We start from the raw sequence: 16,328 nt of genomic DNA, 5'->3' as shown, positions 1-16,328 counted from the left end.
CTTATTCTGAAGTTGAATGCATTTATTTTAAGTAGCTTTGGATGAAAGCATCCGCTAAATGAATGTAATGTAATTTCTCTTGTCAGCTCTGAAATAAAAACTCACACTTTTAACATGAAAATCACAAGCTCAACATATGTAAAGGCCTCTACGATGAAGCACAGGTTGGCATGCTGAAGTGACCAGAATGTCACATAGTCTTGTAACTAACTTATAAACCCAGTTTTACCCCCACACTTTAAACTAAGCAATGTTTGAACTTGTGCATAGCTGGTGCAGCAGGCTGCTGATCTCCATGTGGGCTTGATGATCGGGCATAAAGCCTCTTAAAGGTTATTCAGTTTGGAGCACAAGTGAGCTGAGAGGTTTGGCTCCGTGGGGTGGTTTGTGCAGCTTATTCGGTTCTTACGTTCTGATGTCTAAATCCGCTTGTGGTGTGTTGTGATTTGTGAATTATAATACTAGACTGTAGAAACATTTAGTTAGTTGATCAGTATGAAATGCTTGAGAAATGATTCATTGATGATTAAAATAGTTGCCGATTAATTTTCTGTCGATTGGCTGATTCTTGATTCATGGTCTTGCAGTATTTTTTTTTTTTTTAGCATTTTATGGACTAAACAATCGATTTATTGAAAAAATAATTGATAGATTAATTTCTGAGTTCCTCTCAGACTCCCTGTGAGTGTGCATTTGTGTGTTTGTCTTGTGTTGGGGGCAGTGGCTGCCTGTGAGTCTGCTAGTGCAGACAGTGCAGTGTTCAGCCAGTGCAGCACTACTCAGGAACAGGCCCAGACCCCGTCTCCTCACTGCCCACCGCCCACCTGTAAGTCGGCTGCACTTTACTTGATTCAACTCTCAGCTCTGACCTTTGTGTCCTGACCTTTGTGTCCTGACCTTTCCTTTCAACAACAAATCTACCTTACAAGCAAAACAAGACATTTGTCATTAAAAAGGCTCCACATAAGTAAGACTTTCCTTTTCCACTCTTCCCACCAACTTGTGCACTTGCTCCCCTCTGCCCTCCTGTGCTGCCATCTACTGGCACCCAGGCCTGACTGCAAGCCACTGTTTCAAATGTTTATCTATAACTGAGTAACTGTTTTTCTTATAATCACTGCTTGATATACTTTGTGCAGAAACAATGTTAAATAGTTATATTTAGCTTCTCAGCTTTGCTAAATATAACTTTATTCTACTGGGATGACTGTACCTGCCTGCAGCTCGTCCCCTGCAGGAGGCTGCTAGCAGCCCCAGTGTCCTTCAGACCAGTCCATCTCAGAGCTCCTGCCCTGAACCAGAGTCAGCTCTGTCGCCCCCCGCAGGCAGCAGCCGCAAACTGCAGCAGAGTAAGTGCCAGGCAGGTTGTGAAGTGTGTGTGCAAAGGCTCTTGAAGCAGTGTTTATACTGTATGTTCTAACTTTCTGCGCACATGATGGCAGAGGGTTTGAGGACTTCGGGAAATAAACGGCCTATAAACACAAAGTTACATGCAGGTGTGGAGGATTTGCTAGCTGGCTTTGCTGGCTCAGCAGCTGCATGTTAGTTAAATAGTGAACAAAACACTTTCCGTGTGTGTTCATCTCTGCTGGTTTATTCTCATCTCAGTTCAAACTGACTGTTCTGTATGTCTGCATGCAGTTTGTGCTTCTCTGGTGTGATGAACATTTCTTGAGTTTTATGTCCCTGAATTCTTTGGTGTATCTGAGTAATTACTTGCCTGTTCCCAAATAATTGGGAATTTTAAATTAACTATATTGCAGTTGATTTTATTAGTGTGTGTTTTTGGAGTTTTTTGGAAAATCTTTGCACTTAACTGAACCTAATTGAGCTGTTTCTCACCAGACGTTACAGATGGCTTCCTTCCAGGAAGCTTCTGGCAGAAAATTTACTCTTAGCAGCGCATGTCCTGTTTGTGGTGATATTTTTTTAAGTAACTTGGTTAGTTTGAGGGTTTTCTGAACAGAAGGTTGGTTTTGACATACGTATAGAAACATGCTCTACTGATCAGTAGAGATGTTTATTAATATTGTATTTGTTGTAGTTGTATTGCTGATATTTTTATTAAAACTGAATATTTCTATGGAACACAAAGTCTTCAGACTATTATATTAACAATAATTCAAATATTATTATAATATTAGTATAATGTTATTGATTGTGATGTTTGGTCTCATTTAAAACATTTTCAAGGTAAATATAGCGAGTTAACAGGTAAATAGAAGGTGATAATGATATAGTAAAAATGATTCAAACTGATTCAACATGCCAAATCTTTAAATACTGTTATTTTATTTTAAAAAACAGGTTCATACTTTTTTTTTTTTATTTAGTGCCCAAAACAATTTACTGTTTGTTTTCTGGGTGAGACCCTGAAAGATCTTTGTTAAAGCTTCAGGTTTAGTGGCACATGGACTCTTAGTGTTATGTACATACAGCATCAGAAACTCTTGATGCAGTGTTTAAAATGGAGAGTGGACAGTGTGGTGTGTTTTGTACAGGGTGACTTAAAATGTCACTTACCAGAGGCATTTCCTGTGTGATGAACTTATTTCAAATGTCAGAGGTTTCAAGTAAGCTCAGGTAAAGCACGAGGAGCATTATTAGTATGTTCAACTTCCAAATGATTTCTGACTGTCTTTAACCTCTTGTCTTCCCCCTTCCTCCTCCCTCCCTGTCTGTTCTTCTGTGTTCAGCTCGTAAACAGGAGATAATAAAGATGACAGAGCAGTTGATTGAAGCCATCAACAATGGGGATTTCGAGGCTTACACGTAAGTTTGCAGCTTAAACAATAAACCTTTGTGTACTTTGTGTGACATTATCTTTTAAGTGCCTTGTTTTAAGCTAATTTTTTGTCTTGTTGAAAACATTTTGTCACTTGTAACACAAAGGAACTCTTAATTGATTTCCCCATGAAATCCATACATGACTGTAAAGTGCTTGTTTTTGGTCCAATGCTTCACTAGGTAATATAAGAAAATTGCAATTGGTTCAGAATAAAGCATTACAGTGTGTTGTGTAAGTGTATTATGAGAAGCAGTGTCAATGTGTATATGTATATATGGTACTGTCCCATTCTTCACTGCAGGATAAATTAAAGCTAAATAAAGCTAAGGTTGTGTTTTCCTCAAACAGGAGAATCTGTGACCCTGGACTGACTTCCTTTGAACCAGAGGCTCTTGGAAACCTTGTGGAGGGCATGGACTTTCACAAGTTCTACTTTGAGAACCGTAAGTCACTCAGTGTTCTGTATACTTAGTATACCTAGTATTTGTATATTTGTTTGTATTAAGTCTTCATCAATTTACTGCAGTGCTTGTTCATTCTCTTTGAAGCTACACGATAGTAGACCTTTGTTGACAAGAGTTTAGTCTAGTTGTTTTTTTTGTCAAAGTAAAATGAATGTGTGTTCTAAAGTCTACAATAATACAGCTGGAGGACCGTGTGCACATGTATGACAAAACAGGAACCCACTTTAGCTCTACTAGTGGTCAAAAACTGCACCGGGTAACTTTAAATTAAGTTTTTAGGCATGTAGATTTCTCTTTCTACAAGAATTTACTATGTGTGAAATACAATCTCCTATCAGAAGTGACCAAGCACATCATCCAGATAAAAGACAAAAAGATTTGATCTTTTTACCCCTCTGTGTATGACTGCAAATAACGGTTATTTACATTATTGAGTTTAATATTATAGAAGACTAAGAAAAACAGCAAATATTCACATTTTGAGAATTTTGGGCATCTTTGATGAAAAAAAAAAAATGACATCAACTATCGTAACTTGTTCAAATGAACTGACTAATCATTGCAGCTGTGAAAGCTTTGGTATAAATTATCAGAGGGATGGAGGCAGAATATACTTCTCCACCTTAACAGAACTTTAAGGTTCAAGTTGAGATTCAAGAGTTTCCAAACATAACTAATGTCGTACAAAATGATATGTGAGACATCTATAAAATAACCATTTATTAAAGTCAGTGTGAAATGATCCGTTTATAAAATCACCACCACCTCTCAGTTATGTAACCATTTGCTCCTTCGGCCATTTGAAGCTGCCAACATGTGTTGCCTATGGCAGCTGTAATATGCCTAATGTTTTCAAATTCGGTTCCTTTGCTACACACTAACACCTGACCAGTCCATTTACAAACAGCTTAACTGTACATTTCCCCACAGTGCTGAGTAAAAACAGCAAGCCAGTGCACACCACCATCCTCAATCCCCACGTCCATCTGATCGGCGAGGATGCCGCCTGCATCGCCTACATCCGCCTGACGCAGTACATGGACAGCCAGGGCCGACCGCGCTCCTGCCAGTCGGAGGAGACCCGTGTGTGGCATCGCCGGGATGCCAAATGGCTCAATGTGCACTTTCACTGCTCAGGAGCACCGGCTGCACCCCTGCAGTGAGCTGAGTACGCAGGCCCAGGTAGGGTGATAACGCCTCACTATTATGACGGTCCGAAGGGTGCAGTAAAAGTTTTATGCTGGATGCATAAAATGATTATGGTCGACTGAGGGTTTTTACAGTGCAGGCAGCATGTAATGAATAGACAAACATCATGATTTTACTAGCTTCACATCATTTGAAATCTAATTTAAGATTAATTAAGAAATTGAAAGATTTAGGGTTGCAAAAGACAAACATACTGATGGTTATATACCATTTCCTTTTAGTTTATTATGGAATACATTTTGCAACACACGTTGCTTTCTTCCCAAGAGTTAGATAAGAAGCTCAGTTCTCTCTCCAAGAAATAGTTGCAGCTTGTGACTCTACCTAAAATTACAAATCGTTGTTCTTACAAGCAACATACAGCGTGTTAATTGTGAGATTTAGAGATGTGTTTTGGAACAGACAGAGCCAGGCTACTGTTTCCCCCTGCTTACAGTCTTTATGCTAAGCTAAGCACAGCACATCAAATACAGCAGATATATTTAAATCAATCCAATACAACTACTGACACTGCTCCATTTGTTATGATTTTGTCTGCTGATTTTTCCCAAAGCAGTGCCTGCAGCTCTGTGATGTGAAATTATTCTTATATGGCATTTGTGGGACTGAAACTGGAAAGCGGAACAACTTTCTTTATAGCAGTTTGGTGGCATTGATTACGCCAGAGCTCACAAAAAACACTTCACTATGAATAGGGGACATTTATCAGAAGAGCAATTTTCAGCACGCCTCTATACCATGGAGGCAATGTGAGAATTCTTCTTTTTGTAATTTAGGTAAACTCCTCCTTAAAGACCGTTTGCACACTAACCGTTGTATCCTTTCTTCTGCAGCTTTGCCTGAACTCTAAAGCTGTTTGGAGCATTTATTCTCCGTGGTCGGATTGGTGCCTGGATCCTGGCCGGGATGAGGCTGCTTGGAAAGATGTACAAAACACAAAAGTGGGGAAAATACATTATAAATAAAAAAATAAACAAACAAACAAACAAAAAAGCATATTTCAAAAGCTTGACTGAATGACCGACCACACCAACCAACACCAATCCAGTCTAACCCTAGCTAGATGAGGTCGGGGCCCGGCTGTTGTCAGTCCCTTTCTTGCAGATGGTGCATGCTTCTAGTGGCGACACAGGGGTGATGCTGTCCTGGTCCTTTTTCTCCCATGGCCTTTATTTCCCCATCTTTGTTTTGTCTGCTGTCTGGAAAAGTATTAACATGTTCAAATATATATATATATATGTAACAACAGAAAAACATGTACACTTAACACACATAGTGAAAGGGACTGGGGCGGCGAGTATAGTGTGTGGAAAAATGTGATTTCAGCAGAAAGTATACTTTAATAAAAGTTTTGTTTGGTTTAAAGTTAACAGGTATATTTGGGTGGGGTTTATGGGAACGGGAGCAACTAATATCTACTTAATATCAGAATTTAACACCTATTTTGTGTGTCAGGTTTGAGCATCTGTACACAATGTTTTAAAGGGGTTTAGGCATTGTGATACGTTATTGAAGGGACCTTTATTTTTATTTCGTCTTTTTGTATTATGTGTTATTAAGCTGTTGGTTTTTATCTCTTAAATGATGTATTTTAAAGTATTTTGTGTTTAAAAAAAAAAAAGGATAATTTTTAATCAAAAGGGGGATTTTATTTAATAGAATAGTGTATAAATAGATATTTATATAAGCGAAAAGGGGAACATGGTTTACTTTCAGGGTGTAGGGAGGGGAGTTAAGCATGAGAGTGGGTGTTTTTTTGGTTTTTCAGCTTTGAGGTCCCGAGGTGTAAATACAAACACACACACTCACAAACACTCCCTGTGCTCTAGCTTTTATGGGCTGAGCTTCTCTTGAGCTTTAGACACAACGTCCAGGCCAGCTCATCCTGAAGTTGCAGAAGGCCTTCATCTGTCTGCCCTGCAGTATTTGGAGTCGAACACTAGGAGGTGCCATCAGTCAAAGTCTAAAGCTCCTCACGTCTCTGAACTACCTATTCTGAAAGCACGGACACACTCTCACGCCAACTTTTTAAGTTTTCTTTAAACAGTTTTTGTGTATTTTTGATGTGAAGCATGAATTAATTGAACTATCTACTGGCCTGTACTGTTTTTGCACAGACACTTAAGACTCGATGCTGTTGCGTTCGCTCTTCTGAGGGAGTGAACCTTTCTGCAACTTCAGGTTACGCTCGCCAAAATCCTTCCCCTCCACCCTACCTCTCCCGCACTACTTCCATCATTCCTGCCTCTTATCCTCTCCACATCTGTTACTCTTGTGATATTCGCTAACCAGCCCCATTACTGTCTTAGTAGCACCATCCCGTGTGATGATGATGATGATGATGATGATGTCACCCTTACGCCTGTCTCTTGTTCTGATTGTGTTCTTCAAAAAATATGTATGTAGTCCGTCTTGGCTTGCTGTACTTCTGTGTGAAGTCCCGGCACTATAAAAAGCATGTCGAAAAAGGGATTTCAGCCGAGATTGGACAAAACAGAGGCATTATGGGTAGAGGGCTATGCTGGCTCGAGGGCTGTGGGACCTTTTGCTGATGGCAATCAATGGTTTGGTCCCTAACCGTTTCTGTTGTAAACGTTGTAGTTGTTAGTGTTTTGATGTTGATATTTTTATCGGTTTTAGCCAGAACTATAAAAACTGCTGGTTAAAATGAAGGGAGGCTGGGACTGCCACAACCCTTTTTTACTGTCCCTGTTGTCCCCTCGCACACTGATTAATACACACACACACACACACACCGGATGCAGAAATCTTGAGACAAAAACACTTAATACACTCCTGTGAGTAATTATATTGGAATTCACAACATCATATAAGCACATGAGATCAAAGATTCTCCCTTTAAAGAGGACAAAACATATCTCCATGTCAGTGGCTGAGCTTTGCAGCACTGTTTTGTTCCACTGTCGTAGAAACTTTGTGTGACTTTGTACCAGCGGAGGGGTGAGTCTGTCCCGTGTCTGTGCTACGCTGCTCCATAGTTAACTCGCGCTCTACTTAGGCTGTTGCTGGCTGTCACCTATAAGCTGAAACCATGATGATGCTTCAAACCATCACATACTGTGTCTTTGTACGTACACTGACACGGTTGAGCAGATAAAAAAAAAAAACACGTTGTGAATCATATGTGAGACCCGACCTACTGTATCAGCCGTCTGTGCTTCTTTCTGAGTGCTGTGACATATCTGACATACCATGAAAACTGTGTCACTCCCCGCCCTTCACACTTTTTGCACCATGATGACGACACGTTGTGAAACCTGTACTGAATCTATGATGTGATGTTTTTTATGGCTCTAAGTAGTTGTGTTTGTGCTGTGGGCTCTGGCCCAGTTGTCTGTTGATGCCACCGATCTGACGAGATGCTTTTATTTCATTGTGTGCGTATTTCCACACAGTCATGGGGATGCTTAAACGTTACAGGTTATCTTAAAGGAGGGAAACTGATCTGAAGCGGCTAAAAAGTCAGTTTGCCAGAGTGTTTGGATCAAACTGAAATTTGCATTTTTGATATGAAGCCAAAATAGACGTTAACAGCACACATTTGGACATGTAGCAGGAAAAGCACAAGTATAAACGATGGCATTAATACAGGCTGCATCCCTGTGCTTGCTTTCTGGGGTGCTTAATGGAACATCATTAATGTTGTTAGTTACACTTTGCTTTTCCTGTTATGAGTAGAAATCTGTCAATTCTGAATCTATTGGGTCTAAAGAATAGGCAGCTGGTGCAGTTAGCCCACTCACAATGACCTTTTTTAAAATTGTTAGTTGAATAACAGGGATTCTCAACCTTTATGACCTCTTAAAATAAGGCAGCACCTACTTGTGACCACATAATGGGAACCACTGTTGTAAAGTTAAACTCTCTGACCCTGCGTTTGAGAATTTTTTTCCCTCTCATGCATCTCAGTAACTTCAGCTGATTGAATAAAGAAGTACAAAGAAATAATTGTCATATTTAGTCTTTCAGAGATTTATGCAATAAAGTAAACACAAAAAAACCACTCTCACTTACCCATATTTTTCCATCTAGCCATGCAGATAGTTTTGGTTTTATTTGTCGGGTTTTTGATGCATTGAAAAATGACACAAACACCACAAAATTCAACAGCAACATCTCTCTTCAGAAACCGTGTCCTGTTTACTCCCTGAATCATCCACAGACTTAACTGTGAACATTTTATTGGTAGAACAACTGTTCGGAGTAACACAGACGTTTCTGTTGCATTTCAGTGTAACTGAGTGTAATCCAAACTATCTGCATGGAAGGAACTAGAAGGTACTAGATGCACTCTGTACTGTTTAACACCAGACATGGTGCGAAAAGGCACATATTTCTGCACAGGGTCTGAACTCCGGATCACAGATGAGTCCATTGTCTTATTGTGAAGTGTATGGCAGCAAAGAAAGGTCATAAGTTCACAGACGCAAATAGTCTAATTATAAAATTTAATTATTTCAGAGTATTTAATGTTAAGATTTAAATACCACAGAAATCACTGCATTTAAATATTTTACACTGAAAACTTCAATACTGAACCTGAATAAAAACTCTGTAAATCAAAATGTAAAATTGCACCAGATACAAATAGCAACTGGAAATTACAAAGAGGTCAATTTAAACCACTTAAATTCAGATACATGCCTTCAATAAATAGTGAAATATTTGTGGTATTTGAATTTAACAAACTATATTCCATAGTAATTATATGTCAGTGTTAATTTGCATATAAAATGAAAATGATTTGGGCTGTATTTGCTTCCATAGAAGTACTACAGTGACCTTCCTGTTCAGCTGAAGTGTCACTGAGATCCAACAGAGTGCTTTTAACATGACAGGGTTATCGACCTTTGAGTCTCACTGCTGTACATAGGATACGTGACCAAATATAAATTTAACTTCACACAGAATAACCTTGGGCTGAATGCACCAACGACCTACAAGAGAAAATATCATTCACAGTAGTTGAAGTAGATTGGTGTCTGTTTTGCTTTATACATTTTTGGTTTAAAAAATGCAAATGTGTGAAAATCAAATTCATATATTCGACATTTGCCAAAATACTAGTGCACATGTCTTCTATATGTTAAATTAAAACAGTACCTGACTGAACTGAGGGGAACAAAAAAAAATCCTTGAAATGCTTCAAACAAATGTTGAAAAAGGATAATTAAAACCACAAACAGCAACACTATATATGCAGTTTTACAAATGGAAGAAATATGCATGTCTACTTTCTGGTAATTTTTCACTGTTTACTTGATAAAGAAATGGAAATCTATGTTACTTGCATCCTCAAGGTTATGAAATGGCTCCGTCTGAGTTATCTCACATTAAAATGCATAAAAGAATAGCAAAAGCCTTAGCTTGTATGTAAGTAAATTTATTGCATTGTAACCTTATACTAAAAAGGGGCTACATGTGTCTATACTCTGAGTTTCAATTGGATGCTGGATTTTTGCATGACCATACAGTTAATAAACATACATTAAAAACTATCACGTGTTTGTTTGGATGGTTGTTCTTTGTTATTATTGGAAAATTAAAGCATTTCATTTAAAAAAAAAAAAAAAAGCATTTCAATATCTGTGTCTGTTTCTCATGTTGTTAAAATGCTTGTGTGGTGTATGCAGTTATCTAAATATCAGTACTGTGGTTAATGATTACAGCTGTTTATATAATACGGCACAAAGACACAACATAACACACCTTGGGGATGAATATCTATATATCTGTTAACCTGCAGCTGTATATGAGGCCGGGTGGTAATTAAATCAACTTAGAGGTATTCTATACAATGTACAGCCTTTAAATAGCTAAATATGCTTAGATATGTTTAAATAAATGACAAGAAATGTGTAATTAACAAATGAGCTATTTTACATGTTTTAGATGTTTAAATAATATGTGGAATGAAATACCATTAATTGCATTAACATGCTTTGATGATTTTACATTTGTTCTACGTGTGCTATTTATTAGCATCTAAAAAATATTCTTAGGTCAGTTTTTGGGGGCTATGGTTGAAATAAATGAAATATTTGAAAATGTTCATGGTTTTAAAGGAAGGTCGTCCCCTCTTACACTGACTGACAGGTCCATTCACATCTGTATTATTAAATCTGTTCTAACAGTCACCTCTAGAGAGCGCCAACAACCAAACAAATCAACCTAAGGCTGAGCTGGGGAAGGAACATCCTTTTAAACATGCAGTTAGCGTTTAGGTGTAAATTTAATTAAAGAATAGGTTCACAATTTGTCAAGCCAAGTCTTGAAACAATAATCAGGTGGATATATGTACACTGAAACAAGTTTTGCAATTCTGCTGTTTATACTTTACTAAAAAGGCTGTAACTTTGGGGTGGACGAGAACTATGGAGTTTGTACTACATCTCGGTGGGAAGCATGTTAGGAAGGGATCTTTCAACAAGCAACCGTTTGTATGGATATGTGACTGTTGTTTTAATAGTCTTATTCACAAAAAATGTGAACCTATCCTTTGAGCTTCAGCTGAGGTGAGTGTCTCCATACCTCTGATTCATGCAGATATCTTCCCACCAGTGAGGCAGCCTGCTGCTCCTCCCTGCTTGAGGCATCATTAGCCACTACAAGAATCTATGATGGACCTGTCAATGGTCAAGTTGCATTGTGGGTAATGTAGGCACCATGTTTGGACAAGAACAATGCATGGAATAAAAAAAAGACAATATCTCTGGTTCTTCTACATAGATCATTTTGATCATTTTATTTAAAGAACCGGCTCATTGTGAGTCCGATAATGTTGTAGAGTGCAATGCTAAAGTGGTGGAGTATCCAAAGTACTCCACTTTAAATAGGATGTTTGTCCATTTTCATACATGAGGGGACCAGAATATTATAAAGACCTCTTAAAGAACCAGTGTGTAGGATTTTGTGGCATTTAACAGTGAAATTGCAGATTGTAACTAACTGAATACCACTCGTCTTCCAAACGTGTAGCAGAAACTACACTGGCTGTGAAGAAACGCTCAAGGCCGTATCTAGAGCCAGTGTGTTGTTTGACCATTCAGGGCTACTGTAGAAACATGGCAATTCAACAAGGCAGACTCCGTGAAAGAAGAATCTTTGCATAAAACACAAACACTTGTAGTCTTGATGAATTTTAATTACATCAAATGGATTTATGTAAAAGTGGAAAAGGAAGAAAACAATGGGTCTCGTCATCACCATCATGTTCAACACAGCAACAGAAATCTGCACGTTCTGTATGCACTGGGCAGATTACAGGTCACCTATACTCAAGTCATATTTATAAACAGTTCCTTACCGAGTTCCTTCTCAGAACGTACATACACAATACTGTGATGGTATGATGTTAATGAACTGTGCTTTTACTGTTACTTTCCATTTCAGAGGAGGATGGGAAGCAATAAATGAGATCAACGATGATATATTTTTTTAAGATAAGAACAGTGTGTAGGCTTTGTTTCGGGGTGGCTGCCAACCTTTATATAGGTGACCTGGAACACTCCCATGATTAGTCTCACTCTCAGATCACACAACCTTCACTCACGATTGGCACGCACCAGATGCCAATCACACAGCTGTCATGGCTCCTGTCCAAGTCCATTTGGCATCCTGGCAAGAAAAATCCCCACTGAACTCTGTCCTCCCTCTTTGATTGGATAAAGGAAGTGGGGTGATTGGCTGATTGATTGCTCCATGCAGATTGTGATTCTTCAGTCTGATAGCAGGTTAAGTTGGAAATGTTTGGTGCCGACATGCTTTGAAAAATGTTTTGTACAAGCCTGAACGTCGCCTTTGCTTGTGCATGCTGCACATTTACAAAAAGACTCATTGTTGTTGATCATGGCGTTGGGCAGAAGAAGGTCCGGCTGACTTTGAAGTTGCAAAAAAGAACCAAAATGGTGTCATCAGTCTGATTTAAGATCTCCCTTTTGGCTGTCGTGTGAACATTGGCACTTTAATCTTAGCCCGTAGAGACTAGTGCACATCTAGCAGTCCATCACACTGAAGGAAACATGGCAGTGCAATCTGCCACAGCTTTAGTCTTTATAGAAAAAAAAAAAAACTGTCACAGCAACATTTTCTAATATTTTTCTGTTTTCCTTGATTCAAGGAAGAAAAACAAAACAGAGAAGGAAGCCACTTTTCTCTACTGAAGTGTCCTGGGTTTGAAACAAAAAAAAAAAAAAAAAAAAGGGAAGAAAAAGGAAACTGGGATATACAATCTTTTCTCACTGTAGACGGTCTCAGCAGATTAACTCTACTAGGCTTCAGACACACAGCTCCAAGGCCACCTTTCTCTCTGAGTCCCAGGCAAGCAAAGAGGAGTGGAAAGAGCAAGAAAAGAAAGAGAAGGAGACAGATTAGAAAGTAAAGAGGCAAAGTTGAAAAAAAACAAAAAAGAGAACACAACACAGAAAATACAAAAGAGAAAAAAAAGACAGTTAAAAGTCAGAAACTGTTTCAGTAGACAGTGATATATAAGAGAAGACAGAAGGAAGCAGCCAGCCTGGATTCACATGCATTGTCAAGGGAACAAGAAGGGGGAAGGATTTCAGCGCTACACTGAAGCCATGCAGCAACAACAAGCAGCCTGAAACAGCAAAGGGCCTATTTTTTGTCCACCAGCGGGAAACAGTCACCTTAACCGACAACACAAGAAGCATCATGAAGGAGGGATACGTTGAGGCCCTGGAGTTGTAGAACTCCTCGTTAGGTGATTTGGGGACACAAACAGGCAACATGTTCGTCCACTGAGAGCAACGTTGTAAAACGGCCCATATGCCATGCAGACCAGGGTCCCATCAGACTCTGAACAGGCGTTTGGCACCACAGGGACGGTGGGGCAACAAACAGTACAGTGAGGAAGGGGGTGGGAGGCTTACAGAAGCAGGGGAAGCAAGTGCTTGACAGGATGGACGACATCTGTTACACCATGTTTTAGGTTCCCATGGAGACAAGACCGAAACCCCCACCCCCACCCCCACCCCCACCGATCCCTATTCCTCCCGCTCGAGCAGCACTCACTCACCACGCGCTCACAGCATGGTAGCAGACAGACGAGGGTGGTGGGGGCGGGGTTTAGCAGCTTTGCTGCGGCTCCCCGCTCCTGCTTTTAGACTTTCTGCCCTCCACATCTGTAGGACAAAGGCAATGTTTATGTTACATCTGTAGTCAGCGACAAGAACATTTTCATTGACTTTATACCTGCATATACTGTAGATTAGGATAAATACAATAAAGCAACTTCAAAAACAGCAAGTATAAAGGCAGAAATAAATAAGAATCTAGAGGCAGACAGTACTATTAGTATTGGCACATAAAGCAGTGCTCGTCTTTGATTATAACTTAATGATTACAACAATCTGTACAAGATCTTGTCAGTCTAAATTACATAATCAAATATTATCCACTTTCAAATTATGGTGAGTCAGGGTGAGTAAAGGTTTCCAGATACCAAAAGAAATGATGTTAGCTTCCTTCACAAAACAATCTGACCACTGAAAACTATTCTCAACTTACTACTTCCTGTTTTACTAACTCCATCAAGGGCTATCATCCTCCACTACCTTCACTGTCAACTTTCACATAACCAACTGCACCTTCCCCTCAGATCGTTTTAGGAATGAAGCTTCATCATTTTGTCACCAGCCCAAAGGTCTGTTAAGACCCACCAGAGCAAATGCCCCAGTTAATATACAGAACAGAAAACACAGAAAAGGTGTCAAATGTACAAAAACAAACAGTACACACCATTAATAATAATAATAAAAAAAGATAAACATGATGACCATTTTGATCACAGCAATCAAAATGAGTGTTTCAGGTCAGACAGAACAAAGCCGTGCAATTTAGTGGATGATGCAACTGAGTTAAAAGCAGTGAAAAGTCCCCCATACACTGAAACATCATAATACATAGAGAGTGGAAAGTGAATCTATTATCTGACACATTAAACATTTTTTATTTGGATTTGTAATTAAGAAATTGCTGCTACAAATCTGTCCCACAATTAATGCTTTTTTTAATGGATCCTGGTGACCGATGAATCTCAAACATTTGTACTCGCTGCTAATTTACGATTCAAGCTATAAACAGAAATATTGAGCCTGTGATGCATAAACCCCACATTGCAGATAATAGTATAATGTTAGCCAGTGAAACAGATTTGATGAGGAAACAATAATATGGTAAAAGGCTACTGGACGGAAGAACATTCATCAAAGTCCCACCTCAGAGAAAAGAACAGAAAAATAAAGAAAAAACAACAGCGTTTCACCGATCGGCACCATGGCAAACAGAAAAGAATGAAACAAATACACCACACAGAAATAGATAGTGCTCTGATAAATACATGCAGAGGAGGACGATTTGGCATTCATCCCATTTTTCTCCCCTCTTTAAGTCACGTCTGGCAGAAAAGATCAGCAAGCCAGAACCTCCTCGTCATTCACACACACCCGTACTCATACCACAGAGACTGCTTCTCCTCTGCACTCAGTGACTGGTCGGAATTACTCACACGATTGGGATCAACGCCCTTGTTATACTCTTTCAGACTGGCTGGGCTTGTCTGGCCATTTGAGTGGCTGTGAGGGGCCTGGTTTTGGGTGGAAATGTGGGTCGGGATAGGAGGAGGGTGCGTTTTATTTGTAACAGGAGGCCCGCTGATGTTGCTGACTAGTGTGGGGTTTAGAGACAGGAAGGGTAGGTTTTTGCTCGCTGACTCACTAAAGATGGAGTCCATGAACACAGACTCTACAGTGAAGGAAGGGCCGAGGAACGACTCGAGGGTGGAGAGGTCAGGATCTTCCAAGCTATGGCAAGGTAAGCTGAGTGACTTGGGCAGGGTGGTGGTGGTAAGGGGTGCCTTTAGGTTGGTGCTGTTTGGGTGGTACTCACTGGGTGTAGGCTGGGAGCGTACCCCAGCCTTGGTGGATGCGACGGGAGGAGCAACGTCGACGGACACGGGCTGACGGTTGTCTTTTGAGAGCAGGTCGTGGATGCTGGTGCGCCGCGTGGTGCCCTCGGCGGTGGAGATGACGCTGCTGGCCCGGGGCAGTGTGGAAGAGGAAGAGTCCAGGCGTTCGGAGACGGATGTGGCTTTGCCCTGCGAGGACAGGCTGGAGCGGAGTGGGACGGAGCCCCTCACACGGGTGCTCTCTGCCTTACGCAGGGTCGGGCGACCCGGCTGTCCAGCGGATCTAGGCGGGCGATCAGAGCTGACCGGGGCCGCTTTCCCACTGGCGGAGCGCAATATGCCCCGGCCTTTTGTGGAAGTGCGTTCTTTCTGCACATGCTCGGAAGAAGTGGAGAGGCGAGGAGAGTCTACAGTGAGGTTCTCCTGACTGCCAGACTGCAGAGACAGAGCAGACAAACAGTATAATTCTTTAACATTAAAGGTAGTTTTATCAAAATTTATAATTCTACATTTTTACGTCAAAAATCTTTGTGCTCGTCATGTTTACTTGATTCTTGAAAATCGATTCAAATAGTTTGACAGAAAATTAATCTGCATACTATTTTAAAAGTTGGTATAAGTTTGGGTTTTAAACTGTTAAACTGTCAGACAAAACAACCAATTTGAACCATGGGCTCTGAAAATTATAATGTGAAAACTCTTTTTGGAAAAAAACTAAAAATAGAGAAAATAATCTAATAATAATAAATTAATTGTTTAAATAATTGTTTAGTTCCAGCGCTAAATATATCCCTCATATGATTGCAATCATAATAAGTGGTAAATGGACCTGTACTTGTATAGCGCCTTTCTAGTCTTCCGACCACTCAAAGCGCTTTTACACTACATGCCACATTCACCCTTTCACACACAATCACAC

The 16,328-nt window shown here is 39.9% G+C and overlaps 2 protein-coding genes across 14 annotated transcripts in view; one reads left to right on the top strand and one right to left on the bottom strand.

Moving 5' to 3' along the window:
- camk2g2 (calcium/calmodulin-dependent protein kinase (CaM kinase) II gamma 2) overlaps positions 1-9,980 on the top strand; it is a 67,722-nt gene extending 57,742 nt beyond the window's left edge. For 6 of the 13 annotated variants that reach the window (XM_035662986.1, XM_035662979.1, XM_035662981.1 and 3 more), the window contains 5 exons: positions 1,224-1,349; positions 2,697-2,772; positions 3,137-3,231; positions 4,183-4,434; positions 5,295-9,980. In XM_035662986.1, the coding sequence (XP_035518879.1) occupies positions 1,224-1,349; positions 2,697-2,772; positions 3,137-3,231; positions 4,183-4,415 (530 nt within the window). In that variant the 3' untranslated portion in view covers positions 4,416-4,434; positions 5,295-9,980. Of the gene's footprint in view, positions 1-721; positions 827-1,223; positions 1,350-2,696; positions 2,773-3,136; positions 3,232-4,182; positions 4,435-5,294 lie in introns of all 13 variants that reach the window. The other 7 variants (XM_035662990.1, XM_035662987.1, XM_035662989.1 and 4 more) reach the window with 2 other exon arrangements.
- A 1,628-nt stretch (positions 9,981-11,608) lies between these two features.
- Positions 11,609-16,328, bottom strand: part of LOC118329327 (girdin-like) — a gene marked incomplete in the record, with an annotated part of 71,689 nt that continues 66,969 nt past the window's right edge. Inside the window, 1 exon segment of the mRNA XM_035663451.1 lies at positions 11,609-15,844. Coding sequence (XP_035519344.1) covers positions 14,939-15,844 — 906 coding nt within the window.

This window comes from Morone saxatilis, unplaced genomic scaffold (genome assembly GCF_004916995.1).
Source record: "Morone saxatilis isolate NCDOM2014 unplaced genomic scaffold, NCSU_SB_2.0 Contig19, whole genome shotgun sequence".
Lineage (NCBI taxonomy): Eukaryota > Metazoa > Chordata > Actinopteri > Moronidae > Morone > Morone saxatilis.
The sequence above is the reverse complement of the archived record's forward strand: the minus strand, read 5'-3'. Positions and strand labels throughout refer to the sequence as shown.